This window comes from Penicillium angulare, assembly GCF_028827245.1.
Source record: "Penicillium angulare strain IBT 27051 chromosome Unknown utg000003l_segment0_segment0, whole genome shotgun sequence".
Taxonomy (NCBI): Eukaryota; Fungi; Ascomycota; class Eurotiomycetes; order Eurotiales; family Aspergillaceae; genus Penicillium; species Penicillium angulare.
In genome coordinates this window covers 1,421,653-1,437,940 of record NW_026623162.1, presented here as the reverse complement: position 1 = coordinate 1,437,940, position 16,288 = coordinate 1,421,653, and the positions used below count along the sequence as shown (strand labels likewise).

At 46.8% G+C, this 16,288-nt stretch overlaps 3 protein-coding genes across 3 annotated transcripts; all 3 read left to right on the top strand.

Annotated features, from left to right (window-relative positions):
• Window positions 1-251: 251 nt before the first annotated feature.
• N7478_002698 (GMC family oxidoreductase) lies at window positions 252-2,192 on the top strand (the record flags this gene model as incomplete). The annotated part of the gene is made up of 1 exon (XM_056918912.1): window positions 252-2,192. One exon carries the CDS (start codon window positions 252-254, stop codon window positions 2,190-2,192), a length of 1,941 nt encoding a protein of 646 aa, XP_056782070.1.
• Window positions 2,193-2,645: 453 nt separating this feature from the next.
• Window positions 2,646-3,956, top strand: N7478_002697 (uncharacterized protein; the record flags this gene model as incomplete). Its single annotated transcript, XM_056918911.1, has 1 exon — window positions 2,646-3,956. The coding sequence occupies one exon, from the start codon at window positions 2,646-2,648 to the stop codon at window positions 3,954-3,956; it is 1,311 nt and encodes a 436-aa protein (XP_056782069.1).
• Window positions 3,957-6,739: 2,783 nt separating this feature from the next.
• Window positions 6,740-16,113, top strand: N7478_002696 (uncharacterized protein; the record flags this gene model as incomplete). The annotated part of the gene is made up of 8 exons (XM_056918910.1): window positions 6,740-6,961; window positions 7,031-7,444; window positions 7,504-8,857; window positions 8,922-10,072; window positions 10,124-14,014; window positions 14,064-14,909; window positions 15,517-15,864; window positions 15,940-16,113. The coding sequence occupies 8 exons, from the start codon at window positions 6,740-6,742 to the stop codon at window positions 16,111-16,113; spliced, it is 8,400 nt and encodes a 2,799-aa protein (XP_056782068.1).
• Between the last annotated feature and the right edge of the window lie 175 nt (window positions 16,114-16,288).

Genomic DNA, 16,288 nt, shown 5'->3' with positions numbered 1-16,288 from the left:
TACATGCTGTTGGCTACCTTTTCAATAATTTTTTTCTTCTATTAGTTCCCTGAAAGTAAAATTCTCACTAGACCCACGAGACTAGAATGGCGATCCCCCTCGTCATGAATCACTGTGGATTGGAATAAATATGAAAATAGTCCCGGTGCTCCATAGATTTAGAAAGCCTTTTTTTTCTCAATCCTAAATCCTGACATTCATTCAAAATTCAACTCTAGTCACTCCTTCACTTTTGATATTCCTCAATACCCATGTTTCTCCCTCGCCTTTTTGGCCTGGCTGCCCTCTCCCTGGCCAGCCTGGGAGCATCAGTCGAACTCACCGGTTATGAATACGTTATCGTCGGGTCCGGAGCTGGCGGTGGTCCGTTAGCGGCTCGACTAGCTCTTGCTGGTCATAAAACACTGCTTATCGAAGCAGGTGATGACCAAGGCGAGAACACCAACTATACTGTCCCAGCATATTCCGCCAAGGCCTCCGAAGATGAATCCATTGCTTGGAACTTCTTTGTACGCCATTATACCAATGACTCTCGCCAGGCCCTCGATTACAAAACAACTTATGAGACACCCGATGGCGATCAGTATGTTGGCCTGAGCCCACCTGAGGGCTCAACCATGAAGGGAACTTTGTACCCACGTACCGGAACCCTCGGTGGCTGCACAGCTCACAATGCCTTGGTTACCGTCTACCCTTTTGAGTCCGACTTTGACTACATCTCAACCCTAACGGGCGATGCATCATGGGCCCCGGATAACATGCGCAAGTACTTCGAGAAGCTGGAGAACAACAACTACTTGCTGCCCGGTCTACCAGGACATGGATACGATGGCTGGATGCACGATGAGGTTGCGCCTATCAATATCGTCCTCGAAGATCCCCAGCTGCTGGACATGCTCCTCGGCGGAGCTTTCGCTCTGGGCAACGTCACAGATACCATCTTCAATGTTGCTACCCTTCTTGCCGGAGACGCCAATGCAAACTCCAGATCCCGCGACACCAACCCAGGATACTACCAGGTTCCGTTAGCTAGCAATGGCGCAAAGCGAAATGGACCTCGCGAGTTCCTCGTTTCCGTTCGAGATGCGACTAACCTTGACGGCTCAAAGAAGTACCCTCTCGATATCCGCACAAACTGCCAGGCGACCAAGGTCAACTTCGACAACTCCACTGGCACCCCCCGCGCGACTGGCGTCGAGTTTCTCGACGGCAAGTATCTGTACCGTGCTAGCCCTCGTTCCGGCGATGCAGGCAGTGGTACCCCTGGTAGCGTGAATGCTTCCCGCGAAGTCATCGTCGCTGGCGGTGTATACAACTCCCCTCAACTGCTGAAGCTGAGTGGTGTCGGACCCGCTGATGAGCTGCGTCAGTTCGGAATCGACATTGTCTCTGATCTCCCCGGTGTCGGTACAAACCTGCAAGACCACTATGAGACCGCAGTTCAGGGTCGCGTCCCATACAACTTCACTGCACTGGACGGCTGCACTTTCACCTCCGAACAAGATACCGACCCGTGCTTGAAGCGATGGGAGAACCCCATCCTGGGTAACCGAGGCATCTACTCATCGAATGGATTCGCCAGCACAATGCTATACAAGAGTTCCAATGCAGTGGATGACGACTTCGATGCTTTTGTATTCGGAGGTCCAATTAATTTCCGTGGTTACTTCCCCGGATACAGCATCAACATCACCGAGCACCACGACTGGTTCTCCTGGGCTATTCTGAAGGCTCACCCACGCAACTCAGCTGGTTCAGTGAAGCTGCGCTCAGCCGACCCACTCGATATGCCCGATATCGTGTTCAACTATTTCGATACCGGTAGCGGAGATTACGAGGCTGACCTGGAAGCTATCACCGAGGCTATTGGTTTGGCTCGCGATGCATTCTCCCGCCAGCTGCTGGACATTGATGAGATTTTGCCTGGAAAGGATATTACTTCTACTGAGGATATCCACGACTACATCAAAAATACTGCTTGGGGACACCATGCTTCCTGCACTTGCCCTATTGGTATCGATGACGATCCCATGGCTGTTCTGGATTCTAAGTTCCGCGTTCGCGGTGTTAACGGCCTGCGGGTGGTCGATGCTTCTGTCTACCCTAAGATTCCTGGAACATTCACTGCCGTCTCCACCTACATGGTCTCAGAGAAGGCCGCAGAGGAAATCTTGAGCGACGCAAGCAACTAATGCTTGGTTTGATTCGCTTTTTGGTCGATTCTAGGTGTCTTGTCTTTGAGTGATCTACTTTAATTTACTGGAGCCAATTTGCTTCAATAACTTGTACATAAGGTCGAATAGCACATGAATCGATTATTTGACGGAAGTGATAAACGATGGATGTTTTAAAACATATTGCCATCGAATTTGTTGAGACTCAGCTAGTGGGAAAAAAAGCACCCGTGCATCCAGCCACTGATTGGCCACTCGATTCGCCATGTCACCCCTATTTTCAACTAATGCATGTCAGCGTGCATGAATGGCAAAAGGGAGCGAAGAGCAGAGACAATATTGCGAAAATCCGCAGGAGATAACAAATAAATATTGCTTTTTCACCCTCTACGCGCCCCATTCTCAATGTTCTGTTTCGTGCCAATTGAAAGTCTTCCTTCTCCCCAGAACATCTTTCAAGAGTAGCAAATCATGGCCCGATCGACTCGTATTGATCCTCTTGAAGAGCATTTTCCATTCGAAATTATCTCGCATTTGATAACTGTGCCTCCATTTCGCGAATACCCACACGCAATAATCGATGAGAAAAAAGGGGTTTATCTCGCAGTAAAACAATATATACCTCGCCAAGACGTGGAATACTCTTCGAGCAATGCAGACCCGATCACAATAATCGCAAGTGCCGGACTAGGATTTATCAAAGAGATCTACGAACCCCTATTCGCCGAAATCTATGATCGCGCAAGAAAAGCAAAACTGCGTATCAAGTCCATTTGGATAGCAGATATGTACAATCTGGGAGAGAGCGCGATCGCAAACCTGGATAATTTGGGCTGCGACGGAACCTGGCTTGACCACTCCCGCGATCTATGGAGCATGATCAGTCACTTTCGCGACGAGATGCCGAAACCAATTTTCGGAATAGGCCATTCAGTGGGCGCTGCCCAGCTAGCGTGCTTATCTTCTTGGCATCCGACGCTGTTCCATTCTCTTGTGTTTGTCGAGCCGGGCCTTGATGCAAGTTATGGGAAGCATATCATGTTCTCGGTGATATTTCGAACGTTGCAGCGGAAGGATTCGTGGGCGACGAGGGACGAGGCGGAGATAAAAGCTGCGAAGGCTCAGGGGGCAGAGACCTGGGCTGATGGCGCGAGAGAAAGATTGAAGCGATATGGTGTTTTTCAGCATCATGCGTCCTGGGGATCTGATTGGGCGTTGACAACGCCGAAAAATCAGATCGCGTCTCTGGTTCTCAGGCATAACCCGGGAGAAATTGGAATGGGACCGGGCGGTCTTGATGAAGTGACGTTGGAACAGCGTGCGCTCGTGCCTGACAGCGATCCTGATAGTATTCACAAAGGGCCATTCTATAGACCGGAGCTCGAATTTGGATGGAGCCTCTTACCTGGAATGAGACCCTGGGTGCTCTATGTGAATGGAGGAAACTCTCATGATCTTGGACCTGCTAAGGTTCGAGATGAGAGAGCTCGCATCACGGGAACTGGCGTAGGTGGGAATGGTGGAATGAAGGTTGGCGCTGTTAAACAGGTTGTGATTGAAAGAGGAGAACATACTTTGCCGTTTGGCCATGATTTAAGCAAGCTTGCAGATCATTTAGGTGATTGGTTTGTGAAGGAGAGTCAGCGCTGGGAGGATGGGCCAAGGAAACGTCGAGCTGAATGGAACAACAAAACCCTAGAGGAGAAACAGGCTGTCACGAAGGGGTACATTGCAGATTTAGCCTCGGAAATAGCAAAGCAAAAGAGGGCTGGGAAATTATAGATAGCACCATATACATACATTATTTCTAGGGAAGCCAATTTTGGATATCTCGTTCTGTGAAGGGGTCAATCCTTGAATACGCAATTTGGTTCATAATGACCATCATCGCATTTGTCAAGTAGGAATAGAAGATTAGAACCCCTTCTCTCTTGCAAAGTGGAAAGGGGTAACTCTCCCCAGTTCACTAATACTATGAGGTTGAACTCTGGGATCCGAAGCTCCCATTTCAGCGGCGAGGAAGTGGTCGAGTATTTGGCTCGTTTTTCGAGATCTTATACTTCTGGTGACCGTATATTAATGCGTCACCCACAATGACCACTGGTACAATCAATGGTAAACAGATACATACCAGAGCAATGAGCCATGGTGGCAGCTGGGCTTTTTGCATTTTTTCTGTTTCGCCATAATCACATGTTTGGAGGGTTCACTTTAAAGATTCAACTCCTAATAGAGCTTGGCACCAGTTTTTCTGGATGAAGAAAATGCAAGATTCAAGCGAGTGCAGCTATGCTATCTGCATAAACTGATCGACACGGCAATTCAAGGCTGTGTGGCATACACGGCAGACGCCGCCCCCAAGCCTTGTACTGTGGGGCCTGCTACATCTCATGTTGACCTTTTTACGTACAGCAGTATCAAAAATTGATCTTCGGGGGTTTTTGTAGCTGATTTTTTGATAAAATACGTCACGATCTAAAATCTCCATGATAATGCCCTGGGATATTCCTCGTCCCTAACTTTGGGAAGTGCTGCTTAAGGAACAATGACTATCCAAGCACTAGTATCCCGTGCACGTAGCCAACAAATGTCACTCAAAGGCCTAAAATACAGATAATAACAGCGGGATGGCTTGGGTTATGCAATAAAAAACCCTGGAGAGCTTATGCTTCTTGGTTCTCCGGCTTTATGAACAGGGACGCCTTGATGACAATCTAGGCGACCGGTTTGACGACCCCAACACTTTCTAAATTATGGAGGTTTTAGTGGGAATAACTGAATAATAGGAAATATTGAATTCAAGAATTCAATGCGGGAGGAACATTTCAGATTCTAGATGGGCTATGAAATAAAGATGTATCGTTGCTCCTTGGCACAATATTGTACTTCTCTGGACCAGACCGCTACTTTGATTCTCGATCCCCTTTCGATCCCCGATCGAACATCACGCTACAATGGGACAAGTGACTTGGGCTGTTCTCAATTTTCAGATCTAATAGTGGCTCAACTTATACGGGACGTACAGACTTAAATTATCCCGGTATTACCTACATGAGGTCATGGTGTACAATTAAGTTTCAAATATGAGAACCAAATCGAGTAGGAGACCCATGGCGGCTACTGAAGTCTGCTTCTATGTATCAAGTGATTGGATTAGGGGGCTTTAGTAGCAAACATGATCAAACGTACCCACAGAGCACTAATCAAAACAGACCCACATGGCGCTATCTTACCTGTTCGTTTCTTTGATATATCGATCAACACTTCGCACCGCGGCAGAGTTATGCACCAATCCTGAGTTCCCACGTTGGGTGTGGAGCGCGCCCGGAAGCATGTCGAAAAGCTTTAAATTCACGGGAAAATGTACATTGCTACGAGATAGGAGGATCTCCATTGGCTCCACACGCGCTAGTCTATGCAATGGAAACAAAGAAACCTGTCAGAGCATAAACTCTCCTGATGGTCTAGCTTTGCTTAGTCGTGATCATAGCCCACTAATTATCAAGCTAGAGTGAATGAGATTCAAGCTCATAGCAAAACTGGATGTGTCTATTTCGTTTATATTCCCTTAGTGTATCCTTATTCCTACCCCCCTTTTTCACACAAGAAATTCAGACGAGAATTGTGAAGCAAGTAATCCAAGTTATTGGAAGATTGACATAATAGATCGAAAGGTGAAACAACTTGCTTGGAGTACTATCCCATAGTACCTCCTATCTTGGTATAGTGTTGTGCATCATCCAGGGATATTATGGTATATTCCGGCTTCTAATATCTCACAATGGGATAGCTGAACTTCCTCCCCATGATGGATTGTATACATCCGTGATCGTAGGTGGCGGTGTCCATTTCTTTGTTTCCATAATTAATCTTGACCCTAGTCAATACTATGGCTTGTTTGCAAGGTTCAAAAGTATATTCTATACTAACAACAGCAACTAACACTTCACTTGAACGAATTTCTAGATGCCACATCAAAAGTTCCCAACCAGATGACGAAGCATGAAGTAATGAAAAATATACCCTGACGCTAAATGTACACCGTTATTGATGTGTACAATGTACCTAATACTCTCGAAGAGCTAATCCCTAGCTGTCACTTCACCCGCAAGTATCATGCCCCACTTTAATCATGCCGTTCACTACAATAGATTCACCCAATAACACTTATCTTGCCTCAATTACTTGAAGATATTTACATCAGTGAGAATTAGTTACTTGCAAGTGTCCAAATTAGGAAGGCAGAGGAACGTGCTCGATGAATACAGTAAAATCATTGGCTCCCAAGGGACTACAGCTCTCATCCATTCCCACGTTCCACTCCATCTCGATCACTCACTTGCTTGAATCTCTACCCTTGGGACTTATCTTTCCTTACCATTAAATTTACCCATGAAATTCAAAGCCGCTCAAATCTCTATTTATATCTTCATATCCCTCTTTTTCCACTTCTCTTCTTCCATCCTCCCATCCTTCATCTTTCCTACAAGATCATATTCACAGATCAAACCAAAGACATTTTTCCTCAACCCCATTGAACTTTTCTTTTCTCAATACATCCCAACATGACTCCACTGAGGATCAGCACTGGCAATGAGTCTATTCCACCAGATGTCGTGGAACCTATTGCAGTGGTTGGGCTGGCTACCAGATGTCCCCAGAGCGCCACGACCACAGAAGCCCTGTGGGATACTCTAGTCCAAGCTCGCACAACGTGGTCTGAGATACCCGAAGAAAGATTCAACGCTGCCGCATTTTACCATCCTGACCCAGAGCATGGTGGGACGGTGAGTACCGCCCCCTGAGATGCGTTTCAAACTGCAATATAGACTAATAATGATTTTTCTTTGGCGCAGTTCCATGTCCAAGGGGGCCATTTTCTCTCAGAGGATCCTGCCCATTTCGATGGATCTTTCTTCAACATTACCAAGACCGAACTTTTGACTCTAGACCCCCAACAGAGATTGGTGCTGGAAAACGTCTACCATGCCCTCGAAAATGCGGGTATTCCAATGAAGACCGCCGTTGGCTCCAACACCTCTGTTTTTGTCAGCGGGTTCAATCATGATTACTTGGGAATTTTGAATTCAGACCCAGAGACTGCATTGAAGTACAAGCCAACCGGCGTGGTCAATGCAATCTTGTCAAATAGGGTCAGTTGGTTCTTTGATTTCAAAGGACCCAGTATGACGATCGACACCGCTTGCTCTAGCAGTCTAGTAGCCCTACATTTAGCGGTTCAAAGTCTGCGGGCGCGAGAGACTACCATGGTAAGTTCTCATGTATGACGCGACTGGGGATAGGAGGCTAATATCTACTTCGTTCCAAGGCTGTGGTTAGCGGGGTGAGCATCCTGGAGAATCCAGTGGAGACAATTGGGATGAGCCACCACGGCTTACTCGGAACTCAAGGCCGGTGCTTCAGTTTTGACTCCCGAGCAGAGGGCTATGCTCGTGGGGAAGGCGTGGGTACCGTGGTTTTGAAGTCTCTAAGTACTGCAATCCGAGACGGTGATACAATCCGTGCAGTGATCCGTGAAACTGGGGTCAATCAAGATGGCCGGACATCTGGAATCACTGTACCAAGCAGTGAAGCCCAAGAGAGATTGATTCGAGAAGTATACTGGAGAGCCGGATTGACCATGGAACAAACTCGATTTGTTGAGGCCCATGGCACTGGGACTAGCACTGGTGATCCGATTGAAGCAGGGGCTCTCGCAAAGGCATTCAGGTGTCGTAGAGATACGCCCCTCTACATTGGAACCATCAAGTCCACAATCGGTCACCTGGAAGGAGGTTCCGGGGTGGCTAGCCTTATCAAATCTATTTTGATTCTCGAGTCGGGAGTTATTCCACCCAACTTCGATATGCAACAAGTCAATTCCAAGGTCCCGGCTGCAGAATGGAATATTTCATTTCCACAAGAGGTCTTACCATGGCCATCGGAAGGTCTGCGCAGAATTTCTGTCAATTCATTCGGCATTGGGGGCTCCAACGCCCATTGTGTTTTGGATGATGCCTACCACTATCTGCACAGTCGCCGCATGTCAGCCTTTCACAAAACAAAAACATTGGTTCCGAAAACCATTTATACCAAAGATCGAGCCCTGTTTCTGGGTCAGCTCAAAAATGACGAGATTGACAGTGGATCTGACTCTCTCGACGAGGCTGATCATCCGCGACGTGGCGTTGTTTTTGACAGACCTGAAACCCCTGGAACAGATGGCTCCTCTATATCCCCAGAATTGGAGCCAATAGGGTCACGACCAAGTCATGTGGATGTTCCTAGGATATATTTACTGTCAGCGTTTGATGAGGATGGCATAAAGAGAATGGTTGGGGACTACTATGAGTACCTCACTTCCATGTTGACTAGGCCGAAAGATACCAGGTTTCTTCTAGAAGATCTTTCTTTTACCCTCTCGAAGAAGCGCTCAGTATTTCCATGGAAAAGCTTCATAACAGCGTCCACTGTTAAAGAGCTTGCATGGAATTTATCCGAGGACAACTTCTCTAAGCCGATTCGGGCACCATATGCGCCCAAAATTCAATTTGTTTTTACTGGCCAAGGGGCGCAGTATCGAGCCATGGGAAGCGCTCTTCTGGTGTACCCGGTGTTTCGAGAATCGTTCGAAGAGGCATCGGAATATGTTCGTCGACTGGGTAGTCCCTGGTCCCTTATTGGTAAGTTCTCCATCGAAAGCCCACCATGTCAATTTCTTTCAACTAACTCGACTTTCCCCCTTAGACGAACTCCTTACAGACGAGAAGTCTTCTCGTATTAGTCTTCCGGAGATTGCGCATCCAGTTTGTACTGCATTGCAAGTTGCACTTGTGGATCTTCTAGCCAGCTGGGATATATTCCCTTCGTACGTGACAGGTCACTCATCTGGTGAGATAGCTGCTGCATACTCCGCTGGCAAGATTTCTCGAGAGGGAGCTTGGAAAGCTGCATACTACCGCGGCTATGTCTCATCAAAATACCATGCCGCGAAAGGTGCAATGATGGCGGTTGGATTGAGTTCAGACAAGTTAGAGCCATATCTGGAAGGCGTCCGCAAAGACCATCCTGGTGAGCTTATTATTGCCTGTTACAACAGTCCAAAGAATAGTACTGTTTCTGGAGATGAGGAGCTTGTTGACTGCCTGAAGGAGCGCTTGGGGGCTGAGAACATTTTTGCACGAAAACTGAATGTTCAAAATGCCTACCACTCTTGTCATATGGAACCAATTGCTGATGACTACCGTCGTTTGATGGGAAACCTCTCATCGGGCAGGAGATTGGCCGTACCACACTCCGTTTACATGTTTTCAACTGTTACAGGATCAGAAGCTACCACGGATAGTCTCACTGCTCAATACTGGGTTGATAACATGGTATCTCCAGTCCGATTTACAAGCGGATTAAAGGCGATGAGCTCTCGATCAATAGAAGATTTGTCTGCTGAAGGGCTTTCCGATGTGCAATCTTTTGTTGTGGAGATAGGTCCTCACTCAACACTTCAAAGTGCGATCAAAGAGACATTGACAACCGACAATGCTCAGGCGAGTCATAAGTACTTATCGGTGTTGAAACGCAGTGATCCTAGTTTGAACGCGTTGCTCACCACGGTGGGACATCTGGCCGCCAATGGTTGTCAGGTTGACTTGCATAAGGTGAATCATGCATCTCGGGAACGCTCTCTAAGACAGGCGAGACTCCTCATCAACCTCCCGCCATACAAATTCAAACACACTGAAAGGATCCTATATGAAAGTCGGCTCAGCCGGAATTTGCGATCCAGAAAGTTCCCAAGACACGATCTCTTTGGTGCACCCGTTTCTGACTGGAATCCCGATTCCCCTAGATGGCGACATTTCATTCGATTGAATGAGAATCCCTGGTTAAGGGATCATGTGGTATGTTCAGAATGAGGGCTGGCGATATGGATTTCTTCTAACTTATCTTAGGTAACGGGTAACTTTGTTTATCCTGGAGTGGGGTATCTTATCATGGCTATCGAAGCTTCTCGGCAGTTGTATCACGACAAGAAAATCGAAGGATTTCGGCTTCGGCGAGTTTCAATAAATCGTGCCTTGATAATTCCCGATGACAAGTATGGCATTGAAGTGAGCCTTTCTATGACCACTACAGATGGTCCATCTGATCTCCGAACTTGGCGTCGTTTTCAGATTAGCTCTTTCAACGAGTCTAGTGACGCTTGGATTGAACACTGCACGGGCTACATTGCGGTCGAACATTTGACGGAGAATGATCGTCGCGCAAATGCGCGTCAAAGAGATGAGGAGATCCGGGACTGGAAGCTGGATCTTGAAAAAGCGTGCCGTCTGTGTACTCAGGCTATTGAGTTTGCCAAAACGTACGACAGCCTTGAGAACATTGAGCTCAAATTCGGTCCACTTTTCAGGAACCTTGGAGATGTGCAGATAAGTGGTTCGAAGCTTGGAATTATGACTGGTGTGGTGACAGTTCCCGATATTGCCCAGGCCATGCCAGTGCAGTATTTACACCCTCATTTGATCCACCCGGCTACAATGGACAGTATGATACACATGATGATAGCTGGCGCCATTGATTTCATCGGCCAGCCGAGTCTCGATCATATTCGACTTCCCACATACGTGAGGGAGATGTGGATCTCATCTTCTCTAAGCTCTGCCCCATCTTGCAAGTTTGAAGGAAATTCATCTGTGTCTAGTTCTGGATCTGGGAAGCTGGAAGGCCAGATTCGTATTATGGACATGGAAGGAAATCCTCAGATCCAAATGGACGGTATTGAGCTAACACCTCTTGAGTCAAGTTCGCTCAAGAATGACGAGCGAAAAGTTTGCACTAGCATCGAATGGAAACCTGATGTTCGTTTCATCAATTCCGTCAAAGCATGCAAATGGAGTTCCTGTCCAGTGGCCGATGATGAGGAGCATCGCTACTGGATAAAGCAACTCCAAATTGCATCAATGCTTTATGTTTGTGATGGCCTGAGTGAGCTTAGTGGACTTGACATAAATAAGCTTGAACCTCACATGAGGAAATTTTATCAATGGATGGTCCACTATCAAGGGATGTTAGAGGAGGATAAGATCATACACTTGCCTTACGCAGAGTTTAAAGCAGTTCGCCATGACGATGTTGCGAAACAGGCCATCTTCAGTGAAATTGAAGCACATAGCGCTGAAGGGGCCATCACAGCTCGAATTGGGCGCAACATCGCCGCCATATTGCGGAGAGAGGTCGATCCTCTTGCCTTGATGTTTGGCCAGGACAAAGTTATGGAAGGAGTTTATAAAGAAGGCCTTCATTTGTTTGACCTCCCGGGACACCTAAAAAGCTACCTTTCCCTTCTACGCCATCAACACTCAGGACTGAGGATACTTGAGATCGGCGGTGGCACTGGTAGCTTCACATCGGAAGTCTTCAAAATCTTGGCACCAGGAGGAAATCCAGCCGGAGGGAACATCTCAAGCTATACGTTTACCGATATCTCCGCTGGTTTTTTCGAAAAGGCGAAGAAAAGGTTCCATGCTTGGAGGGACATTATGTCATTTCAAACACTCAATATTGAGAAAGGTCCCAAGGTTCAGGGCTTTGAATGCGGGAGCTACGATTTGATTTTTGCAGGAAATGTCATTCACGCAACCAAGAATCTTCATGAGTCTCTAAAACATCTGCGATCGTTACTTCGACCCGGCGGACAACTCATTATGCAAGAGGGTATTAGACAAGATTTCTTATGGTATCCTCTTGTCTTCGGTCAACTGCCTGGTTGGTGGTTTGGCGATGAGCCTATTCGAGAGTGGTGTCCATACATTCCAGCGTCTGCGTGGCACACTTTGCTCACTGAATCCGGATTTTCTGGAGTTCAAATCGAATACCCGAGCTCGACTGACAAAGATCTGACCTGGCAGAGCATCTTGGTTTCTACGGCTATCTCAAATGAAAATTGTGTTGCCCCCAGTGCTTTCATTCTTACCTGTGGATCCAAGGGACTGGAAGCCACCGTGAATCACTTAAGAGATACTATGAAACACAATTTTCCCAGTGTGGCAGTCATAAATCTATCCAATTTGGATCGTGTGCTAAGTACGAACAGCCTTTGCATTAGTTTGATTGACCTTGAAGCGCCATTCTTCTTTGGCACTAATGCATGCGACTTCAATGTAATCAGGGAGCTACTTACAGAGTGTCAGAACATTCTCTGGGTGATGCCTGATCCTCATAAGCAGCCATTGTCTAGTATGAGCTTGGGAGTCGTTCGAACAGCTCGGTATGAACGAAATTCCGATGAATCCAACATAGTGGCCTTGACTGTTGCAGACCAGAAGGGCAATCTTGATGATAGTTTTGCCCATTGCATTAATCAAATTAGCCTGCATCAATTTTTGGGTGATTCTCACGCCGAAAGAAACGCCGAGTACCTCTTGCGCGGTGGGATAGTATATACTAGTCGTCTTCATGAGTGGGAGAGTGCCGACAATTTTCTAAATTCCAAATCATCTACCTCATCATCTCCTGATCTCGTGGAGCTGGGGTATGTGGATCACCCCATTGAAATGATGGCTACTTCTCCAGACTCACGCGAGCTATGCTGGGTTAAAGATTGCCAACATGACAAGGATCTGAGTGAAAATGATGTCGAAGTGAACACTCGTGCGATTGCAATTAGGGCAGATTTCAATTTTACGACTCCTTCAACTGAGGCTTCTGGTGTGGTGCAAAGAGTTGGCTCAGCAGTTAATGGCATCATTCCAGGAGATAAAGTTGTTGTTACAGGAGCAGGAGCCGACTCTCACTGCTTTAGAACGTTGATCCGCGCTGACGAAGTGCGGGTTGTCAAGATTCCAAATGATATACCTCTTGAAAGTGCTGCTGGACTTACCTCCGTTTACGCAACAGTACTTTATGGGCTCGCCGAGGTAGCTCATCTACGTGAAACGGACACGATCCTGATTCATAATGGTGCGACAGCACTCGGACAAGGAGCTATCCAGTATGCGCGTATGATCGGGGCTACCATTTACCTCACTGTGCCCACCAGTGACGATGAAAAATTCCTTCAGTCCGAGTACGACATACCAACAGCCAACATTTTCTCTAGCAAAGATGCCAATTTTGTTAAGAGCATCGTGCGATCTACAAAACACGTCGGGGTCGATGTTGTTTTCAACACCCTGACTGGTGAGGCTTTGCAAGAGACTATGGCATGTCTCGCTCCGTTCGGTCATTTCATTCATGTTTCGAGCAAGGCTACCCGTGTCAATACCATGATTGACTTGGCTCACCTACTGAAATGTGCAACGGTGACCACTATTGATATAAATATGATAATTGAAAAACGGCCAACGCTGGTCGCTCGACTGATTGACGATACACTCAAGTTATATGTGGACGGGAAGATCACCCCAGTCCGCCCTTTTGATGTTATGACTTTCTCGCAGATAAAGGATGGACTTGAGTCTGTGCAGCGCAATGGGGGTAGAGGAAAAGCCGTTTTCGTCCCAAGCTCATCAGATAAGATCTCTATGATTCCTGATGTTATGCAGCCATTCAGGTTTAATGATCAGGCATCCTATGTCCTTGCTGGTGGATTAGGAGGAATAGGGCGTAGCGTGGCACTTTGGATGGCTTCGCAGGGTGCCAAAAGTCTGATCTTCCTATCGAGATCAGGACGTATCACAGATACTGTGAGAACAATGATGACGAGTCTTGAGGAGATGGGATGTCGTGCAAGTGTTTTTGCTTGCGACATCGCCGATGTTTCTCGTCTGAGAGCTGTTGTTGAAGAATGCTCTACGTTATTGCCGCCCATCAAGGGTTGCATCCAGGCCTCAATGGTACTTCGAGTAAGTTATTCCAGACAGCCTTGAGGTTCCCTTACTAATCTTAAAATAGGATGGATCTTTTGCAGGAATCTCTTTTGAAGACTGGCAGGTAGCTATCGGGCCTAAGGTCCAGGGTTCTTGGAACCTACACGAAGTCTTACCTAGTGACCTAGACTTTTTTGCAATGCTTTCCTCCGTCGCTGGGATCTTTGGAAATCGTGGTCAGTCAAATTATGCGGCCGGCAACACGTTCCAAGATGCACTAGCAGCCTATCGTACGGCACTGGGGATGAATGCATGCAGCATTGACCTTGGTAGTGTATCCAGTGTCGGTTGGGTTTCAGAAAACCTAAGCTCGGTGCGAGGCCAGAAAGATGCGCTATTTCAACTTCTCAATGAAGAAGAGATTCACAAAGCGATTGAATTCATGATTGATAGTCGTTTCAAGAAACAGAGTGGAAGTGATATTCTCGCTCCTTCGCAACTGATTCTTGGCCTTCCGACGGCAGAAATATGTCGGCAACACAATATTCCCAAGCCAGCATACCTGGACTTTGCGCTATTTACACATGTACGTAACGTTCTCATGAGCAAGGCTACCGAAACAAACAGCGAGAAGAGCGTTAGTACTGCTTCTAAAATCGCTGCGACAGGCAATCTTAGCGAAACTGTGGATGTGGTCTCGGCCGGGATTGTCGAGAGACTATCTTCGCTTCTTGCGATTCCACCATCTGAGATAGATGCCCAAAGATACAGTTTTGGTGGCATTGACTCATTGGTGGCAATGGAGTTCCTCGCCTGGATTGTCAAGCAATTGATGGCTGAGGTCTCTTTGTTGGATATTATGGGTGCACAGAACATACGCGCACTAAGCGAGAAGATTGCCCAAACTACACGATTGACAACCTACTCCAAGGTAAGAATTGTATGATTTTTTTTTGGAAATCTTGCTTCTTCTTTCGTCTGAGCATCCCTTTTGAACGTGATATTCCCGTTTTCATTGCTATCATTCAATGCTTTTCCGCTACTAGTTATATTATGGTATATATGCGCTCCTCTATTCGGATTGTACAAATTTTGCGATTTTGTGGGTTGAACATATTTGTAATTTAGTTTGATCTTTTTTTAAAAAAAATAATATGATTCTTGGTTTGATTTGCGACCAATATCTCCTCTCTTGAAATGTAGTTATGCTATACATACTAAAAGGTGGGTCTACCACGTGACTAATGAGCCAAGATAGGAGGCGGGCAGAACTTCACCGCCTCGATAACAAAAAAATGTTATCGCGGATTTTCTCAAGCTAGTCACTGCGGTTCAATCCTGATTTCGTACAAAGCCATTCCAGTCACCAGTGATCGATCTCTGACACGTCAATATGGTTCGTCAACTAAAGCATCATGAGAAAAAGTTAGTCCCTCCAAAAGGCGAATGCCGCCACGCAAATCTCCAATCTCCAATGCCCATCACTCCAGTCGGCATCACCGAATCTAATCAAGTTAATTCACAGGCTTCTCCGGAAGGTCGACTTCCATACCTACAAGTCCGATGGCAATCACCGCGAGCACCAGATTATGCAGCGTTACCTCCTCCAAGATCCAATGGACTACAAGAAATATAACACCCTCTGCGGATCCATGCGCTCGCTCGCCCACAAGCTCTCCCAGTTAGATCCGGAGTCCGACCCCGTGCGCAGGAAGCTGGAATCCGAGCTGCTCGACAAGTTGTGGCGTATGGGTATTCTGAAGCAATCTCGAGAGCAAGGTGCTGCGTTATCCCGTGTCGAGCGCGAGGTTACTGTTTCGGCATTCTGTCGGCGACGCTTGGCTGTTCTGATGGTCCGATCGGGCATGGTTGAGACTATTAAGGCTGTAAGTTCTCACATCGTTGCTGCTGGTTTTGTTCTTTTGTATTGGGGGTTCTCTGGCTAACTGGCTTTGTTACAGGCTACGACTTTCATCGAGCAAGGCCAGGTCCGCGTTGGAACTGAGGTTGTGAATGACCCTGCTTTTATGGTTACACGCAACATGGAGGACTTTGTTACCTGGGTTGACTCTAGCAAGATCAAGCGGAACATTATGCGGTACAGAGAGAAGCTCGATGACTTTGATCTTCTCTAAGCAGGCGGAATTGTACAGACAAGGAGAACTCGTCTTGAAAAGCATATTGGGAACTTGGTTTGTATATACCCGGCGCTTTTTGCATTATTTCTGATCGGTCTGGCGTCACCAGGAATTATGATTTTCATGTTGAATTAGGAATCATTTGAAGCACTTGCACAAAATATGTTCGCTC